At 33.9% G+C, this 22,217-nt stretch overlaps 1 protein-coding gene across 1 annotated transcript in view; it reads right to left on the bottom strand.

Moving 5' to 3' along the window:
- Nucleotides 1-1,587: 1,587 nt before the first annotated feature.
- Nucleotides 1,588-22,217, bottom strand: part of MAP9 (microtubule associated protein 9) — a gene marked incomplete at its 5' end in the record, with an annotated part of 30,837 nt that continues 10,207 nt past the window's right edge. Inside the window, 9 exons of the mRNA XM_082653582.1 lie at nt 1,588-2,074; nt 8,489-8,621; nt 8,800-8,945; nt 9,065-9,226; nt 10,942-11,031; nt 11,786-11,951; nt 12,970-13,040; nt 14,823-15,058; nt 16,766-16,859. Of these exons, the coding sequence (XP_082509708.1) occupies nt 1,952-2,074; nt 8,489-8,621; nt 8,800-8,945; nt 9,065-9,226; nt 10,942-11,031; nt 11,786-11,951; nt 12,970-13,040; nt 14,823-15,058; nt 16,766-16,859 (1,221 nt within the window). The 3' untranslated portion in view covers nt 1,588-1,951. The remainder of the gene's footprint in view (nt 2,075-8,488; nt 8,622-8,799; nt 8,946-9,064; nt 9,227-10,941; nt 11,032-11,785; nt 11,952-12,969; nt 13,041-14,822; nt 15,059-16,765; nt 16,860-22,217) is intronic.

The raw sequence follows: 22,217 nt of genomic DNA on the forward strand, positions 1-22,217 counted from the left end.
ATTCATAAAAGTAGCTGTACATTTTTCTATTTTTCCTTTTACTTCCCTGGAATTTGCAAATATCTTTTAAGCCCTGAATAGAATTCAATACAATAAATACTTAATCTTTTCTGTTTGGTACTGTGGGGGACACACAAATGAACTAAGGGAGGCCCTAAATCCCATACTGATACTGCTGGTAATTAGTTCAATTTCACGACAGATTCTCCTAGTTCCAGTAGTATAAAAAGGCTTCCAGTTTTATTTATGAAATTTTTAAATTTATCTGTAGCACTGATGTGATCTTACAAAGTGATCCACGACATCTTTCTTACCTTGCACATCCACTGCAGCAAGAAGGCTAATCCTCAGAGTGTGAAACCTCCCGAGTAACTGTCTGAAAGCCTAAGTTCCATAACCCGCTGGGTGCTCTGACATTCTAATACTAGACACGGGCATTTGACTAACTCCATAAATACTATGAATTATTTTTTTCATTTTGAAGATCTAATGAGGTTAACTGTTTCTAATAACAAACAGCTATTTCTTAAAGGGAAGATAATCTCTGGATAACAATACATGATTTTAGGATCTGAGAAGTAAAATGTGTTTTTAAGGTTGATATAATACAGAGGTCTTGACAGAATTTACAGTTCTCTGAGGTCACATGAGAGCATGAACATGAGCATCTGAATTCTAGAGGTAGAGAGACTTCATTAGCTCTAATCCCAGCTCAGTCACATGCTAAATGAGTGGCAAGTTCTTTGATTTCTCTGAGTCTCAGTATTTTTATCTGCAAAATGAAGCTAATAACACATACTCTGAATAGTTGTTGTAAAGATCAAAAATAATACTTGTAAAGATCTAGTAGAGAGGATACAACAGGTACTTCATAAATAGTAACTTTTTTCTCATCTATCATTGCATTGCATCATTGGCTGCAGTAGCATTTCAACTCTGAGAGCATATATTTGGTCTGTGATAAACTAGTTGACCAGTTCAAGTATGAGTCCGATTAATGAGGATATGCAGAGATCAAATAAATAGATTCTTTGCACATTTTCTACAAATTACCTTCCCATACAGCTGTCTTCTAAATATAAGGTAGATGACTCTGGATTAGCTAAGAGGACAAAAATTGCCATTATCATCTTTATGGCTTTAGTTTGGAAAATAAAAATAGTGATAATGACCTTGGACTCTTGTGGAATTTCCATAAGTAATGTATATAATTACCATGAAATGGACATCTTTTGATATCAATGAAATAGAAAAGTGAGATAGAATTTAGGAAGACACATTTCAGAGGTCTGCTCATTATAAAGCACCTATGACTGTCACTTACGCAAAAACAGATAAAGTATACTCATATTAAAATATATGGCAACATTCTTAAAGAAAATGCCTCAGTGATTGCATGATTCTACTGAACTACTGCCTCAGTTGACCAAAAGTCTAACTTGCACAGTGCAAATGCAACTACTTTGAGCTAAAGATTAGTTTTAGAAGAAATAATATTTGCATACTCCCCAGTGACCATTCATTTTAAAACCCGAATCTAGAGGTGCAATCATTCGCAAAATCAATTATATCTATGATTATGGTACCTAGATGGTTTTCTTTTTATATTGGAGAATAAACATACTAATAACATGCACAGGTTAGGGAAAGTGATCATGGATCATCAGACTATACAAATGATCAGGACATGATAAAGGGTTATGTATTTCAATGGTAAAAGCAATATGATTATTAGCTCTTCATTTGAAGCAGTTTATCTACAGTTCAAAAATGCTTTCAATGCTTTCACTGATTAAACTGTAAAGCATCTTTTTCATTGTCAGCAGAAGTGACCGGCATTTAATTAAAATAGACTCTTCTAACTATAAATAATTGAATTAATAGTTTTAAATTTAGTTTGGCTAAAAATGGTAAATTGATAAATAACTAAATAATGCAAGAATAAGAATTATCAAAACACTTTTGAGAACACAGTTCTGCTTGGAGGGCTCCATGGAGGAAGTGCCTCATTTTCAAGAAAGGGATGATGTTTCTTTTGTTTCCGTTCAATTCTTTCCTTCCTTTCTTTTTTTTCCTAAAGAGAAAATAGAAAACTATTTATATATAAATTTATATACAAATATGACCATTATTTTCAAATCAAGTTTCTTGCTGAAGAACAAAATAATCATTATAAGGTATTTAAATGTCATTTGCTAGCTTAATTGGTTATAAAGTAATAACAGCTAGGAAATATTGCTAATTTATGAGCATACTATCAATAGGCATTAACGCACCACTTAATTTTTTAAATATTAAAAGTGATAATATTTAAAAAGAATTATGTAAAATAGGAAAAAAAGACCTGTAATCCCATAATTCAAAGAGAATAATTATTACAAGTTAGTGATGACTTTCTGAGAACAGAGTCTCAGAAATAAATTTACTGGGTGCAAAGGTTGAATATGTGATGGCAGCAGAGGATACTTCACAGTGTTTAAAAATATTTGAATATTGAGGTTCATGTTTCTTTGCTTGTTATTGAGCTTGAGTACGTTTTCATTTCTTTAGTGCTTTTGTGAAGTTTTTGCTCTGTTATTTGGCTCTTCTAACTGTATGGTTATTGGTGCTTGTAATTTTTAGCAATTTACATTTTCATATAATAAATATTATCCTTGCAGCATTTTATCTACGTTTTTAGTCCTTAATTTTTTACCAAAAAATTAATAGTTCAACCATAGACAACTAAACTGTTTAAAGAGTAATATAGTCAAAATTTGTGTACCCACTACCTGCCTTTTGAAATAAAACATGACCAATACTTGTGCAGCCCTTGTACCCACTCCCTCACCACACCTGCTTTCTCTCCACCATCCAGAGATAACCATTACTGAATTTAGTGCTTATAGTTGCAGTGCATCCCTTAATACCTTTATCACACACACGTATTCATCCCCAAACAACAAATAATTTTGTTTTGCAGGTTTTTTGAGTTTTGCAGGTTTTTTGAGTTTATGCTAAAAGGTACCATGCTATATATTCTTTTGCATCTGTCTTTTATTTATGACCATATTTCTAAGATCCATCTATATGGAGCTGTAGCTCTAGTTCACTGATGCACAGAATTCCAGTATATCAACATATCACAGTTTACTAATCAATTTTGGTGTTGAAGACATGATGTTCTAATGTTTTTTCCACACAAAGACAATGCTGCTGTAAATATATCCCTGTTTGATTCCTTGTGCTTATAAGCCAAGATTTTCTCTCCAAGTATATGCCTAGGAGTGAAATTGCCAGTTTGTAGGGTATGAATATGTTCGACTTTGCTGGACAATAATGATTTATTCTCCAAAGTTGTAGGAAATTACCCTCCAGCCAGCAAATATACTGATTTTTTATTATTAATATGCTGTATTCTATTGTTTGGCATTTTATATTTAATGTTTAAATCTTCTGAAGTTTGTATTGCAGTAAAGTAATTGTTTGAAGTGATTTTATATCCATATGTCACAAATAATCCCAATTGTTATTGCCTCACATCCATTAATTTGTGTTCCTTTATTATATAGTACATCCTTACAGGTAACAGGTTCTGAAGCTATTATTCTACTTGTACTATACTATAATTTGTGCTCATTCATTCAGTGTTAAGCACTGAGATCTTACTCTGGGTCAAGCAGTATACAGGGAGCCATGCATGAAGTGATTATAAAATACAAACACACAGGTTACTGTTCCTGTCCCTTAGGGAACTTTCAAAATAGATGGTTAATAAACAAGTACATAAACAACAGATAATTCCAAATTGTGTGAAATTCTATGAAACATATAAATAAGCTGTTGTGATTGATAAAAAATGAAAGGAAGTACTTACTTTCAAAGAAAAGTGGATTCAGGGAAAGTCACTTTGAGAGGTGATGGGTAAGAGGAGCCACTGGTGATGTGCACTGAGGGGAGGGCACCCCACGCAGACAGAAGAGTGTGTGTGAGGACTCTGACAAGTGGGGAAAACTTGGGATGGGAGAGGAAGCCAGAGAGCCAGTGTGAATAAAGCCTGGCGGGAGATGGGAGCGGGGTCCAGATGAGAATGACAAGGTATACGTGTAAGATCAGGCGAGGCCTGACAGGCCATAGTAACATTTAGAACACAGGTTTGGAAAAAAAAAAAGAGCTGTCAACAGGTGATTTGGAGAAGAAAGGCAGAATGCTGAGAGGTAAACCGGGGAACATGGCAGCAGAGGAGGAGAAAGCTCAAGTGGAAGAGGAAATCGACTGTGCAGAATGCCCAGAGGTCTAGGAAACAGGGCAGAAAAGAATACATACTATAGTCTAGATGCTCTGGCAAAATCATAACTCTCAAAGTTTAGTTTAGTTTCAGAAAAGGGATAAGATGGGGGTTTACTGAGGATGAAAAGGATATGAAGAACTAAGGAAGTGTAAACAAACTTTCCAGAAGTTTAGCTATTAAAAAAGATGAGGATCATAGCTGGAGGGAAATGAAGAATTAAGAGAGTTTATTTTTATTAAGATTACTTATCCTGAGACTTGATGGGAATAATCCAGGAGGGTAGGAGAATGCAGATTCACAGGAGAGTGAAATGGTAAATTCATATTTCATTGCTTGATTGGTACAGTCCTGCTTCATATTATTTTGAAAATAGTATCTTCCATCGTCTCACATTTTTATTATACCAGGTGAATTTTAGAACCATTTCGTTTCCCTGCTATACTCCCTTCCAAGAAATGACTGAGTATCTGAGGATTAATATGAAATCTAAACAATGATCTAGGAATACCTGAAATGTTAATAGCATTTGGCCTTTCATCCTGCAGCTTGGATTGTCTCTCCATTTCTTCAAGTTTCTGCTAAAACTATAAAGTTTAGTGGTTTCCTTGTATTCCAAAGAGCAGTGGTGTCACGGAACACTTGGACAATCCTGCCTCTGCAGGCTGAATGGCTTGGGAGGAGTGGTATTTTGGTAAATTATTAGGTGTCTATGCTTCTTTCATCAGTACATAAATGGAATTGATAATATCACAAGAAGAATATGGTAATGTAAGGTTCCATTAACATGTAATTATTCACAAACAACAGAAGGATTGAAGAGAGGTGTGAAATTTTCTTTTTGTCTTAACATTTTGCTCTTCGTCATGAGAATGTTTTCATCTTTGTTATTTCTAATAAACAGAGAACCTCCTTTCAGAATCCTAACTGAGAAAATAAAAGCTGTAATTGGACCACGGTCAATCATCTTATTACTTTAGAGAGAGGCAGGCCCTCTAGCTAGGTGAGAGAAAAGCAGTGACCATGCTGTGTCCTCAGAAACTGACTGAAAAAACCTCACTGTCCATTCCATTTAAGATAGGGAGAGAGAGGAACTGGAAGCAACCTTGAGTTTGCTGGCAGGTGCTAAAAAGTTAGGGCAGAAAATAGGCAATTAATTATCAACCTTAATGTCAATTTACATGAATCAATGTTATCTTGAGTAATAATTAAAAGAGGTTTCTTAAAAAGTCCTCCTGTCTGTTGTTTGTTGGGGTCTGAATCTTTTGCTTATTTTCTTATTAAAGGTAACTATGAATTAATCTGGGAACCAGCTTGAAGAAGCATCTTACCTGATCTTTGGCTACAATTTTCACTTAAAACAGTGACCCATCAATTGCTCACTCCCCAAACTAGGTTGTACATCAAAATTTTGAGATGTTACTTTACATGAAAATTGAAGTAATTAGCTCTTCTGTATAGGGGTATTTTTCCATTCTCTCTGCAAACAAATTTCAATAAGAAATTGGTAAGATGGGAAACAGAGCTGTAACATGTTGTACATGGATTTTTTTTTTTAGGTAGAGCTGTATTGTAGGGATATATTGTATACCAAAACAAGTTATTTTGTCTTAGGTCTTTGATGAGTTTTTATTTTCCAGAGGATTGATTAGAATGAGAAAGTGACTAACCACTGTAATAAAACATTGTGTACCTAACTATGACTTAGTCACTAAGGAAATTATATCTCATTTTCAAGACAATGTGAAAATAAAACTGAAAATTGAAACATTTACATTCAGTTACTACTCTAAAAGATACTAGCAGAATTAGCATACGTCTCCTTAATATAAGAAGATTTTAAATTTTTCTTAGAACAAAGCATTATTTAAGAGTTTAATCTAAGGAAATCATCATAGAACACTACTATCCTCATTCAAACGACTGAACCAATTTTGATCGCCTTATTACTGTTTATCTGCATGTATTTAGCATTATAGCAGTACTAAAGTCAACACATAAACAACAATAAATTCTGTTGGTATTTTTATTAGGATTGCATTAAATTTGTAAGTTATTTCAGGGAAAACTGACATCTTTATAGCATCATTATAAGATTGTTTCTATACAAGGACAGTTTTGTTCTAATTTCTCAGGTATTCATTTGTGTCCTTCAGAAGTTTTCTCTATATTGGTATTGCACATTTCCTAAGTTTATTCCTAAGTGTTGCATCTTTTTATCCTATCTTTAAATAGCCTGCTTTGGGTCCTGTGTGTGTCTCTAGCTACTACTGATTCTAAAATTTGTGTGGAAAAAAAACCCCCAAGAATATTCAGAAATACATTGAATGAAGAGTTATGAAGGGAGATTAATCCAAACATATATGAAAATATATAAAGTCCTGATGATGAAACAGTGTTGTACTGGAGTATGTACAGTGAGATTGACCAATGGAACAGAAAGTTAAGAAATAAACAGACCTGAAAATATGGGAATGATCTAATGTATCATATAATAAAGGCAGTACCTCAAATCAGTGGGTAAAAGATATGCTGTTTTATGAAAGATGCATTTGGAAAAAATAAAGATGGAATCATATTTCCCATCATACACTAGGATAAATTCTAAGTGGAGCAAATGTTAAAATGTTAAATATAAAATCATAAAGTTATTCAAAGAAAAATGGGAGCCTAAGTTTTGGAGAAAGTCCTTTCAACTACACCTGAAAATCAGAAGCCATAAAAAAAGACTGATAGATTTGACACCTGAAAATAAAATAAAATTCTTCATGGAATAAAATGATATAAGACTTCCCTGGTGGCACAGTGGTTAAGAATCCACCTGCCAATGCAGAGGACACGGGTTTGAGCCCTGGTCCAGGAAGATCCCACATGCTGCAGAGCAACTAAGCCCATGTGCCACAACTACTGAGCCTGTTCTCTAAAACCCGTGAGCAAGAACTACTGAGCCCGCGTGCCACAACTACTAAAGCCCATGCACCCTAGAGCCCATGCTTCACAACAAAAGAAGCCACTGCTATGAGAAGCCCACACATCACAATGAAGAGTAGCCCCTGCTTGCCGCAACTAGAGAAAGTCTGTGTGCACAGGCGAAGACCCAATACAGCCAAAAATAAATAATAAATAAATAAATTTACTAAAATAATGATATAAGCAAAGTTGAGAGACCAACAATACAATGGGAAAAAATTTGTAACTCATATCAGAAATGGTAGGCTAATTTCCCTAGTACATAAAAAAGCTTCTAGAAATCAGTAAGAAAAAGACCAATGAAAAAATGTTGTTTATGAACTGACACTTTACAGGAAAAATAATATAAATTATCCTCACACAAATGAAAGGATACTCAAGCTCAATCCTAACCAGAGAAATGCAAATAAAAAAATACTCTGGATGACATTTTTTTAACTTGCTGATAGACATGAATTCAAAAAAGTTTGATAAGAAACCCTACTGGACCCTAAGCCCTGTGGAGAAATTCTGCACTTTTTGATTGCTGAACATGTGAACGTGTTAACTATTCACATAAAGTACTTATGCATCTGAAATGTATTACTTATTTACTTATTCAAAATTAAATGAATAAAATATATATTTATATTGATATTTTAAAACAGAAAACAGTATTTTGCTTGCCATCACTGAAAAGTAACTATAAACGTAAGTACATTGAAACAAAGAATATAAAGTCCTGCTAGATATCATTTCTCCCAACGTTCATACTTGATTGCTTTCATTAAAAAAACACTTAAATAAGACCTTCTCCTCGAGGTCATCAGAAAGATCAAAAGAAAATAAAAAATGGAATAACTTTCTCATTAAATACAATTTTACTGTGTGTCAGGACCAAGTTCCACCTAAATTAACCTGGTATAGCTTCAGTAATACACTTGTCAGTACACTTTTTTATAATTTTAGGTAGGAGAATCATTGCAAAGGACGAATGGGCATGACTGGTAAGTGACTAAATGTGGGGATGCAGGTAAGGAACATTATTATGACTAAAGTTTTAAGCCTGAGTGTTTTAAGGAATAGTAGAATCATTAATAGAAATGAGTAGATCAAATAAATTATGATATATGTAGGAGAGAATGAATTCAACAAGGTAGCTTCCAGGTAGAAATGGTCAGTAGGCATGGGACAAATAGAACTGGAATTAGGGACAGAAAAGTCAGAACAAGTACGTTTAAAAGACACAGTGCATTAACAAATAACACCTACCAGCCATTTTTCATATTCTTCAAGAGCTTGTTTATCTTTATCTTTTTTCTCAGCTCTTTTCAGTTCTTCTTTTCTTTTCTCATTTATTTTCTCTTTTTCCTTTTCCTTGAAAACAGCTTCCTTTTTTTCATTCCTATGTAGGATAGTCAAAACACTGGCAAGTTAAAGGAGAATATATAATAAAGATTCCCTAATGTGTCTTTGCAATAATGAGACTAAGTGCATTAGTAACATTCAAGTAAATGAATTTTAGAAAAGCCTAAAGTGTTACTAATTTAAGATCTATCAAAACATTCATTATTTTGGATTACCATTTTTCAATAGCAGTTACGTTATCTTTCCTTTTCTCAGCAACAGTTTCTTCCTCTTTCTGTTTCTTTGCTCTTTCATATTCTTTCTCTTTTTTACTTTTCTCTTTAAGATATTCCATCTTTTTCTCTTTCCATTTTTCAAAAGTCTGAAAAAGTTCAGAGTTACTCTTATTTAATGTGAATATAATAAAATAGTAAAACCACAGTTAATCATTAATTTTCAAATATTTTAAAAATAATTAAGATAGTCAAAACCATTGCATACTTGCAGTGCTTCTCTTTTTCTCACAGCATTTTCTTCTTCAGTTTTCTTCTTGGTTTTTTCCTCAAGCCTTTTTTTTGCAGCTACCTTCTTTGCTTCCTTTTCTTTCATGGCTTTCCAGGCCTCAAATGATGCTAAGGCTTCTTCTCTCTTAGCAGCTCTTTTCTATTTTGGAAAAATAATAGACAGTAATATGTATATGTATAAATAGACAAATATAGATAGATATAGATATACATACATTCATTTTTTTAAATTCCCTTCATATTCATCAAATTAGGTTTCAAAGCAATCTATTTAAAATAGATTTAGAGAAGTTAATTGATAAAGAATGTTATCTGAATTATTCACTGCATTTTAAAATGTCCTTTCTTAAACATTTATCAGATATTGATCTACTACCATGTATGGGAAGGAATTTTTTTTGGAAGTGTACTGAACAAATGCTATGAAAATAAACTGTAAAAGGCTAATTGGTACTGCAAAGTGCTCATAATGCAATATTGCACTAAAAGAAAAATATCAGGAAAGTTACAGGCCAGAAAGATAAAGTTATATACTTTACCTGTCTGGCCTGTAACTTTCCTGATATTTTAACTTTAACTTTACCTTTCTGGCCTGTCAGAGTAAGGTAAATTGGTCAAGTCACACAGTAAACTACAGATCTGTGCTTTAACCCTGAGTTTTGACTGACATCAGAGCATAAAATTCTTACTGCATAAACATATCCCAAGTGTTGAAAACATGTGCCAGATTAGAAAATATGTAGGTGAACATATAGCAAGTATGTTATTACTTTACTTACTTCAATCCAATCCCATAATATTCTATGTTTGCCTTATAATATTGCTTAGCATTAAATGATATAAAGCTTTATTATAGAGATAACATAATTTAGAAGTAAAAGTATGAGCTCCCTCACTGAGTTGTGAAGAGCAAATGAGGTGTCTGGCGCTGACTGTGGCAGATAATGCTGCAAAGGCAGTGCCAGTGTCCAGGCATGTCCCCTGCAGGGCTGCTCCACACAGTGCTGTGCGCTGGGGAAATATGTTTCTATCCATGGTAGTATTAAAAGCACAATGGGGGCTTCCCTGGTGGCGCAGTGGTTGAGAGTCCGCCTGCCGATGCAGGGGACGCGGGTTCGTGCCCCGGTCCGGGAAGATCCCACATGCCGCGGAGCGGCTGGGCCCGTGAGCCATGGCTGCTGAGCCTGCGCGTCCGGAGCCTGTGCTCTGCAACGGGAGAGGCCACAACAGTGAGAGGCCCGCATACCGCAAAAAAAAAAAAAAGCACAATGAAGGGTTGTTTTTTTTTCTTTTGTTTTTTTCAGGGATTTTACTTTAGAAGATGGGAAAGAACTGGAGCATGTTGTAGGAAGGAGTTAGAGGCAGAAGGTGAAGTACAGGAGAGACTGAAATAAGAGCCCAGCTCCAGTCAGTGGGAAGGATAGGGGCAAATACTCAGGTAGAGGCTGGTCTTGAAGATACATACAAAACTCAAGATAGAAAAGGGGAAAACTGAAGGTTAATGTCTGATGACCCTTTATATTCCTGGCTAAGTTGTAATATCAAAGTCAATTTTTAATAATGAAATAGGTACATGGTCACAAGAAAAAATAAGTTCATAATCAGTAGTGCCAAAGCTATTGCTCACATATAAATAATAAAAATCTCTGTGTATCCATGTTTTCATGTAAAACAGTTATATTCATATCAAACTAAAAATGTATAAAGTACCAGAGAAATAAAATCAGAAATCAATTCTTTTATATACAATTTATTTCACCATTTAAAAAACAGTTGATTTAAAAATATTAAACATTCAGACTATTTTACTGACTTAAAAATCCAGAATATTTTTTACTTCTATATTCAGAATACCTGTTCATTTTGAATCCTTAAGTTTTCACTTTCGATTCTTTTAATTCTGTGCATTTCATGTAAATAAACATTTTTCTTTTCTAACCACTCCTGTGGGAACAAGAAAAAGGCTATATGATATTCAAAGTTTTGCAAATGAATTAGAATTCTTATTTCTGAATATATGATTAAAACTTTAAAAAAGCAAAACATAAAACTTACAGATTTTATATGTACTAGTATCATTCTTTTTCTGATATTCTAATATGTAAAGATGAGCAAGAATTAAGAAAATCATGTGTATATGATTTATATATGTGTAATATAATGTGTAATGTAATGACTACATATATTAACATTTTTCTCTGAAATTCACATGGACAATGTTCCAAAGTGTACTATATTCTGTACAACAAATAAGACAAAAAAAAAAAAGACTTCTTTTTTGGAATTGTGAAAAAATTAGGACAGCTTTCTTCTATGTAAGTTTAACTCAAATACAGAAAGTCTCAGGAAAGAAAAAAAATTAAAACTCTTTTTGTTCATAACTATATAAACTTAAAGGAGAAAAAGTATAGAACATAGGTGTACCTCAACTACATTTTGCTTTTGCTGTATTTTTATCAATTGCCATGGCATATTCTCTTTCTTTAAAAACAACTATGATCAGTTAAACAAAGCCTAGAAGGAGATAATTTAGTATATATATATTACAAAAACAGCTTTGGATTGTTCAGGTATTATAAAGGAAATAAATTAAACATTAAATCGTCATCTTTGACAGGGTCATTTTACTTCCTGATAAACAAACCTTATGTAAGTGATTAATTCTTCTAATTTTTTAAAAAAATATTTTCCTTTTTACCTGATAAACAGCTGCCCTTATGTTATCTGCTCTGTCAGGTTCTGTGCTCTGTTTCTGTGAGGGCTTTTGGTCCAAGACTCTCAAAGTCCCTAAATAGTGAGAAGTGGGAACTGTCAACGGAGTTCTCCTTAGAGAACCAGGTTTCCTTAACTCAGAGGTCACTAATCTGAAAAGATCCAAATGAATCAAGATAAACTATTACAACTGCACTTGGTAGAAGACAGATTCATTAGATTTTGCAAATACTATATTTGAAAACTACATTATAATTTAATAAATTATAATTACTTTGAAAGTGATGTGTCCTTAGTATACAAAGACCCCTATTCAACCTAATTTAAATTTTATTACTTTAAGTTATATAGCTTCAATGCAATTTTTCTTTCAAGATTTTGTAATTAAAACATTTTTAACAAACATGGACTCAAGTTACATGGGAAAAGACAATATTAATAAGTAGGTTTTAATAGTTTCTTATGTTATTTTGCTACATAAACCATCTTAAATATAAAGTTAGACTAGTAACCTCTATTTCAGGGTTGGTGGGAAAATCTGGCCCCCCATCTATTCTGGTATATAAATTTTATTGCACCCTGGCTTTTTCATTTATTTGCATAATGCCAACAGTGTCTTCCCTGCTACAATAGCAGAACTGGGTAGTTACAACAGAGATCATATGGCTTACAAGACCTGACATATGTACTAACTCACAAATTTACAGAAAATGTTTGCTGACCCCTGTTATATTTGACTAATGATAATTTAAAAGATTCAGAAGGTTTTGAATAGCATTTATGAATTCTTATCATTTTAATAAACCAACTTAGTCCATAGAACCTCTAAGTTTAAAGTACAATTTTTCATGTGTTGGACAAAGACATTTAATAGAGAAGGTGAATGCTGGACTTCAGCTTTATTACCACTGTATATCTACTGTCTCAGGAAAAATAGGAGAAAGAAACTATATCCCAGGAGCAATGCAGAACATAGAGGATCCTTAATCAATTCCTTTTTATAAATGAATATATTCAACTAGAGGGATTTACCATGAAGTAACTACTTCATTCTTCTCATACGAAGAAAATTAAGTAACACCAAATGAAATTTACTGTACAGAAGTTAAACTAAAACTAGTTTTCTTGGAATGTAAACCCATAACTGAGGGAAAATGATAACTTTATTACCTGCCAGATGCGTTGGATGCTCTATTATTTGTTGACTTTTTACTCTTCATATTTCTATCTTGAATTATTTTCTATTAAATAGAAAAAGCCAAAGATGGATTACTCACTGTATCTATCACAGTTAGACTTAGAGGCCAATCTTCCAGTAAATCGATGTTTTTTAAGCATCTACTATGTGTCAAGTATAGCTGGCACCAGGAACAAATAAGGATATTACATTTTAGGGAGGTTGACTGGCAATAAACACGTAAACTAATGTCACTCATGAAGGAGATAAACTAGGGTCCAGTGACAGTGACAGAGTGGAGTTGACGAGCCACAATAATGAATTTGGTCAGGGAAGGCCTCCCTGAAGGCTCGACATCAGAGCTCAGACAAATGATGAATAACAAAGGGCCACATGATGTTCTATGGAGAGCTTGATAATTTTGAGAAACCAAAAATGGTGAAAGATGCTGAGGCACAGTGAATGGCAGGGAAAGCTGAGGAGTATAAGGTCCGGGAAGAATCGTATGAGATCTCCAGTGGTGAGGAGTCTGCTTTTTACTCCATGGGGAGAATCCAACAAAGAGACCTTAGAGGGGAATGATTAATCAGACTTCAGATCACTCAGTAGAGAGTAAGAATAAAGCCAAAGATTCATTCAAAAGAAATATGCTATAATCTTACTTGTTATATATAAATCACCTGTTCTAATTTAGAATTACCTCTGTTAAACATTTCTAAGACCTGTCTATAAATTCCAGAATACCCTTCGTCCTTTTAAGGAATAACTTTTCTACTTTACATGGACAGATGGGTGCTAATACTAAAGAGAGAGCAGATATAAACACACCCCTAACTTGGCATTAGAGCTTTTTCCTAAGGAAACTGGTTAAGGACAATATACCTGGAATGTGGCTTAATGAACCTTCTCCATAAAATTTAATAAAAACTTAATACTCTGTTTATAAAAGTCCTGTTCAACCACAAGTTTTCAGCTGTTATCTTCCCTAGTAATAAGTATACATAGCCACCAATTAACTGCAGGAGAAACTGCATAAAGAAAATTTAGGAGAAATAGGGCTTCCCTGGTGGCACAGTGGTTGAGAGCCCGCCTGCCGATGCAGGGGACACGGGTTCATGTCCCGGTCCGGGAAGATCCCACATGCCGCGGAGCGGCTAGGCCATGAGCCATGGCCACTGAGCCTGCGCGTCCGGAGCCTGTGCTCCGCAACGGGAGAGGCCACAACAGTGAGAGACCCGCATACCACACACACAAAAAAGAAAATTTAGGAGAAATAAAGACTAAAAATGCTCCCCATAAATTTTAACAGTATAGTACTCTGGTGCAACGTAGTGTAGGGACAAGTAATCCTACATATCACAAATCTGGTTCTCAAGGTAATAATAATAATATTCCTGATAATGATCCTGTCCATCCATTTAAGTAAGTATGGATGCTATAAACTTTTCTTAAAGATTTTTATTAAAATTTATAAAATATTTTAAAATGATATCCAAAGGAATATCCTTCACTAACTCAAAACCTTAGAAATTATTCCAGACAGCTGCATTTTTATAACATGAAGACCTACAGAAACATACCCACTTCTGGGTATGTATTTCTGAAACATTTAAAAGTATATTATGATCATATACTTCTGTTAACTTTTAATGAAATGTTGGGTTTTATTATTTTCACTGCAAACCTTCCCTGAAGTTAAAATTCTATTGAATAAGAATCACTTGACAGTATAATACCATTATTTCCACGAATAATTCAGATGTACCTAACATGGAAGATAAAATATTTAAAAGTTCTATTTTGAATTTTAAGCTGTAGTATAGAAGGTACAATTTTATATAAATACCTTTGCAGACTCAGTGCGTAAGATACTCTGAAGTTGAAACAGTGGTGGATCATCAACTGTTACGTTATCATTCATAATCAGTTCAGCTTTCTCCTTTTCTTCTTCAAGGTCATCAGTAGTCACTTGACTTTCCTTGGCTTTCTCAAGTGTAGTAACAAAGTCTATCAAAACTGAGTTCTCTTCATTTTCAATTGATTTCAAGGAATTATGGTTTTCAGTGCATTCTTCATTCTGATCTATTTTGTGACAGAGTAACAGAACTAAATCTCCCTTCTGAATTAATAAGGTGGGTAACAGATTCATTTGCTTTCTGCTAAATGAAAACTGCCTATAATCTCTTTCTTGCAAAATAATAAATGGAGAAAACTATCATATTCAACTTGAATAAACTTTTTTCCCAAGTGAGCTACAAAAGAAAAAATGGCTACTAAATCTACTAAAGCATTTGACACACCTTAGAAAATGGAATAACAACCCTAAACCATAGACATGCCACAAGCCCTTGTTGGTGTATAAACCAAGTAAGTGAAATGGCAGTATCTATTCTATTCAAAAGCCTGTGTTTCTTAGCTGGAGCAAGAGGCACAGATTTCTAAGATACTACAGTTACTAGCAATGCACTTATAGTATTGTACAGGTGTAGAGAGGACCAAGAATCAATGCAGTTCTAGAAGAGGCCACAACACAGAGAATAAAGCCATCCTTTAGAGTTTTACTCCACTAAGATGCAGTGTTGCCTCTGATATCAAAAGGGCAGGAAAGGAAGGCCTAGTACTTACCCTCTCAGTGCTCAAGGGACAGGCTTAAGCTCTGGCATGGAGGATTCAGTTTTGCTTTTACAGAATTGCTTCTATTATTGTGATTCTACCACACTTTAGAATGTTCAACAGAAAATCAGTGCTTTCTGTGTTGATCACCAACTTTCAGTTCTACTAGGATCCACCTACTGGCCAACCTGTATCTTTACTGTCAAAGTCTTAATTATGAGGCTTTCATTCCAGCCATTTCTGGGGAACTCATTTTATATCTAGGTAAGCTAGATATAATATCACTTTATAATTCCAGTTATACATTCATATTTGGAGACTACTCATGATTCAAAGTATCATTAATGGATTCTTTAGAGCTGCTAATCAAAGTACTCAGTGAAAAGAACAAGGACTTTGGAGCAAAAGATTCAAATTATGGCTCCATCACTGACCTCGGGTATGTTTCCCAATATCTTTGCACTTCAGTTTTTCTCATCCATAATATGACAAAAATTATACTACATACTAAGCACTTAATAAATATAAGTTATACATCCCAGTCTTAAAAACAGCTATGCCTTTAGCTCTCATTAAGTTATATGTCATAAGACTAAGGAAAGAAACAATGTTAACTACTCATACCTCACACTTACTATGTGCTAACGATGGTTCTGTTCTATATGCTTTACATGTATTAAAACTAATTTAATTCTCACAACCACCCTACTCTTACTAAGTCCATTTTAAAGAGCAACATACAGGGCCAGAAAGGTTAGTTACTTTCTCATGTAGTTGTACCTAGATTCAAATCCAGCTTAGTCTCACTCTAAAAGTTCACCTAACCATTATGCTGACTATTGCAGCAACGCCTACATAATAATAGCTCACATTTAGTGAATACTCTACTTGTGCCAGGAATTGAGTTAGTGGCTAAAATGCATAGTATCACTTAATTTTCACAATAGCCTTATGAGATTGGTCTTATTATAACTTGGGGGATTGAGGCATTGAGAGATGAAGTTCTGCATCTACAATCACATGGTTAATAAATTGTGTTTTGGGGATTAAAACTCAGGCAAACACAAACATATATTGTTCCTATAACTGTGTAAAGTGTTATTTCTTTTACAAATAGCATTCTAAGCAATACAGAGTTCATAAATAAAATAAGGTAGAATAATTTGATATAATCACCTGTGATGGAGGATTTTTCCCCAGATACTGGTGAAGAGGAATTTCCGAGACTTTCTTTAAGGGATGATGATGATAGACTTGTTAACCATGCATCCTATTTAAAGAAAATATATTTACTAGTAAGTTTAGTTCTCAAGATTTGTGGGGGGCAATAGGATTATTAAAACTACTTCATAACTCTGAAATCTGCATTATTAGTTTTCTGCTAAACACCAAAAGTAAGTCAAAGGAGGTTATAATATGATTTACTTTCAAGCCTTTATATCTTGATCATCAATAGGTCATTAAGAGCTATTCCAGTTCTTTAACTGAAACCTCTATGTTTTCAAAACTCCTACTGCTCTAAAATCAAATCTCAGAAATATTTAAGGTAAATATTTGACATGTTTTTCTCTAAGTATATATTTTCCTAGAAAGTATAAAGGAAATAGTAGGTAAAAACCCTTAGTTTCAAACAAATATTACTTGTTGACCAAATGAAAGCAATTTATAAAACCAAGTAGACAGTTACTTCCAAATATTTTAGATAAAAAACTACATAGATTTCATACACTTTAGTTTTCCTCAAAATTCCTATATCTGAATTAAAATAATTATTATATATGAAATGAAGTAATTATATTTGTGTATAAATTAAACATCTCTTTATAGAATAATACTCTAGTCTAAAGGTGTTGATATTATAATGTAAGAAGTTTGATTTTGTTGCATAGATAATAAATTTTAATTTTCTTTCCCATAATATTTACAAAGAAAATTATATGTCAAAAGCAATAGAGAGAAACCATCTGGGCAGATGGCAGGAGGGCTCAAACACTGAAGTCTACCCTGAGAAGGGAAGATTTACCCAAGGAGACTTACAAGTTAGTAGCCTTTTTCCTGAGGAAATTCCCCCAACTGTGCAGCTTAGTAGAAGGCTGCAGCATTACTAAGCTGGCTTGAGGGGTCAGAAGATAGAGTTTAGGACTAGAAGATCAGGCAATAAATTTGGAGAAGAGCTGCAGAAGGCATGAACCCCAATATCTGCACATAAATCCACCTCAAACACTTGGATCATCTATGCATGGCATGGGAAAGACCTCAAGGGTCCTGTAAAATCACAGTAGCTAGAAAGTGAAAAATCTAAGCAGAGATTTCAGTCAATGTCCATGGCAAGGGAGACAGAGCTGGGAATTTGTCTAGCCATAATATCTTTGTGCTAGAGCACATGTTCAGAGGAACATAACAGAATTCAGAATCTCTACAACATATCATTCATAATGTTCAGTAGTCAATCAAGATGTTAATAAGTAAAAAAAAAATGGTGACACATACTCATGAAAACAAACACAACAAAAGCAGTCTATAGTAACCAAGCCAGAGATGACCCAGATGTTGCAATTAGCAAACAAGAACTTTAAAGTAGGGATTATAAATATGTTCAAGCACTTAGGAGGAGATATATACATAGTGGCTGAATAGATAGGGTACCTTATTATTAGATACAGAAAATACAAAAAATACCAATCGAAATTCTAGAGTTGAACACTACTAAAATTAAAAAAAAAATCACTGATAGACTTAACAGCAGATCAGGAATGGTAGAAAAAGGCAGTGAACTTGAAGACAGAACAATACAACTAATTCAATCTAAAAAAACAAAGGGAAAAAAGATTAAAGAAAGAAATTTAGAGATCAGTGAGACATATCAAAAATTTCAATGTGCATGTAATTACAAACAAGAGGAAGGAAAATAAAACAGAAAAAAATTTTAACTTCCCATCTGCATGGAAAATATCAGTTTACAAATCCTGAAATCTTGACAAAACCCAAGCAGGATAAATATAAAGAAAACCACACCTAAGTACCTCATAGTCAAATTGTTGTAATTCAAAGAAAAAAGACTAAACCTTGAAAATAATTCTGAAAGCTGCCAGAAAAAAAACAAAACATTGTATAATGAGGATAGCAAAATAAATTTTTGCTGATTTCATAACAGAAATAATAGAGGCCAGTAACAATGGAAACCTATAAAGAGCTGGGGATAGGAGAAGGAAACTGTCAGCCAAGAAGTATATATTCAAGTAAGCCATCCTTCAGAAATGAAGATAAAGTGAATATGTTTTACATAAGAAAAGACTGAGAGAATCGATCACTGGCAAACCAAGAAATGCAAAAATAAGTTTTTAAGATTGAAGAGAAATAACACTAGAAGGTAATCTGGATCTACAGGAAGAAATGAAGATCCCTAGAAATGGTATATATATCTAAGAAAACTATAAATGTTTATTCTTTTCTTCTTTTAGTTCTTTAAAAGTCTAAGACAGGGCTTCCCTGGTGGTGCAGTGGTTGAGAGTCTGCCTGCTGATGCAGGGGACACGGGTTCATGCCCCGGTCCGGGAAGATCCCACATGCCACGGAGCAGTTGGGCCCGTGAAACATGGCCACTTGAGCCTGCACGTCCAGAGCCTGTGCTCCGCAACGGGAGAGGCCACAACAGTGAAAGGCCCGCGTACCATAAAAAAAAAAAAAAAAAGGTCTAAGAAAAAAAGTTTAAAAGGCTCTTTAAAGAAACGTTATAACTCTGTGTCGTGGAAATTATAGCATATGTAGGTGTAATATACATGACATCAACAGCATGATGGATGAGGGAGTATATGGAACTATACTGTTACAAGGTTTCTATTTTAAATGTGAAACAATACAGTGTCAACTGTATTGTGATCATTTATAGATGCATTTTGTAATCCATAAGACAACTACTAAAAATATAACACAAATAGGTATAGTCAAAAGGCAACAGAGAAAACTAATGGAAAACTAAAACCTATGTGATTAACTCTGAATAAAAAGGCAAGAAAGAAGTTGTAGAGGAATAACTTCAATTTTAAAAAAATAGATAAAATAAATAGAAAACAAACAGCAACAAATTGGCCCTAAGTGTACTTACATTAAATGTATATGGACTGGATTTCCCTGGTGGCACATTGGTTAAGAATCCACCTGCCAATGCAGGGGACATGGGTTCAAGCCCAGGTCTGGGAAGATCCCACATGCCATGGAGCAACTAAGCCCGTGAGCCACAACTACTGAGCCTGTGCTCTAGAGCCCGTGAGCCACAATTACTGAGCCCGAGAGCCACAACTACTGAAGCCTGTGCACCTAGAGCCCGTGCTCCACAACAAGAGAAGCCACCATGAGAAGCCCGCACACCACAACGAAGGGTAGCCCCCCGCTTGCCATAACTAGAGAAAGCCCGTGCAAGTAATGAAGACCCAATGCAGCCAAAAATAAAATAAATAAATTTATTAAAAAAAGTATATGGACTAAACACTCATAAATGGAATAATGGATTCATAAGTAGATCGCAATTAAAAAGCAGATTGTCAGACTTGATAAAAAAGTAATACCAAACTGCTATTACAAGAGTCATTTAAAGAAAAAGAAAAAAATTGTTTGAAAGGAAAATTATGGAGAAAGTTATACCATGCAAATACTGAAATGTTGAAATGTCAGGCAAAACAAACTGCAAGATATGAAGCATTACCAGAGATACAAAAATTTCATAAGGCTAAATAGGGTCAAGAACTAATAATGATGAATGTGTATGTGTCTAATTACAGAGTCATGGAATGCTGACAGAACAAAAAGGAAGTACAGAGAAATTCACAAACATAATTGGAGATTTTAACACACTCTATTTAGTACATGGTAAATCAACTAGACAAAAATTCAGTAAGAAAGGAGAAGATCTGAATGACACTACCAACCATCTTGACCAAACTGAAATTACAGAACGTTATATCTAACACCTGCAGAACACACATTCTTTGTTAATACAAATGAAACCTTTCACAAGACACACTTAGTCTGGGCCATAAAAAAAAACCCAACAATTTAAAAAAATGTGAATTCATATAAGATATATTCTTTGATCATAATAAAATTAAATTATAAATTTATGCAAGAATATATCTAGAGAAGATCTAATATGTGGAAATAAAATCATTCACCATAAAATAACCATTTGGCCAAAAAAGAGATCACAAGGAAAATTAGAAAATGTATTTAAAGGAATGATAATGAAAATAAATGGCATCAAAAAAATTGAGTGCTGCTAATCAGTGCATTAGAGGAAAATTTATAGTTTTCAAAGGTTTTGATAGAAAGGATGAAAAGCTTAAAATGGATGGACACATTTTCTAACTTAAAGGTAAGCAAATTAAACCCAAAGAAAATAAAAGAAAGAAATAATAAAGAGTGAAAATCAATGAAATTGGAAACAAACAACAGAGAAAGCGAACAAAGCCAACACTGGTTCTTTTAACAGAGTTAAAGTTTTAACAGAACTGAGCAATGCCTATCAAAATTTAACAAGAAAGACAGAAAACACAAACTACATATTAGAAATGAAAGATGGAATGTCATAATTTTACCGTCATCAAAAGGATAAGGGAATATCACAACCAACTTTATAAATTCAACATCTCAGATAAAGTGCATAAATTTCTAAATAGACATAAATTACCAAACTGATGAGAAAATCTGGATACCAAATATTTACGCCCCCCCCCCAAAAAAATCAAACTTCGTGTCAAAGACCTCTCCACAAAGAAAATTCTAGGCCCAGATAATTTCGCTGGTGAATTCTCTCAATTAAGGGGAAAATGATACTAAACTTTTGGTTTTATACCAAACAAACTTTTAGAAAATAAAGGAGGAAGAGACACTCCCCAATTCATATGATACTCACACCTGATAACAACATTATAAGGAAAAAATTATAGTCAACTTCCATAAATATTGATGTAGAAGTCTTAACAAAATATTAAAAAATCAAATCCCACACTAAAATAGTCTACTATGATGGACTAGATTTTATCCCAGGAATAATGAGTTAATTTAACATATAAACATAGATATATATCATCATACACACGCACACACAAATGAAAGGTGGGAAGTGAGGTTGTATCGAGAAAGAAAATGTCACCCTTTCGATACCCAGCTGTGACATTTGCAGGAAGGTAAGGCAATAGGGAGAGAAGTGCAGTGTCATGTGAAAGCTTGTACAAAGTTAAAGAGGCTTCAGCATCGTTGAATGTGGATGAAAACAGACTCTTCCGGAGCCAAAGATTATAGACATAGGAGAGAGAAGGGTTGGACAAAAAATAAATGGGAAATCCCTGAAAATGTGGGCTTAAAGAAGATTCAGAGCATGGTCAGGAAAACTTTATAATGAGGAATAAGGAAAATTTAGACTATTAAAAACAGCAGTATCTAATATACCCAACAAAGATAATAGCTCTACAATATGGGCTATGTTATAGTCATTAAGGTGAACATAGTCTCAAGATCACCCAGCAACATGGAAACATGTCATGACCTAATGTTAAGAGATTAAACCAAAAAGCATGATACAAAACATTGTGAATGTTAAGATGACAAATATTATAAAAACAAGTACAGAAAA

Source organism: Grampus griseus, assembly GCF_964374135.1.
Source record: "Grampus griseus genome assembly, chromosome: 4".
NCBI classification, from domain to species: Eukaryota; Metazoa; Chordata; class Mammalia; order Artiodactyla; family Delphinidae; genus Grampus; species Grampus griseus.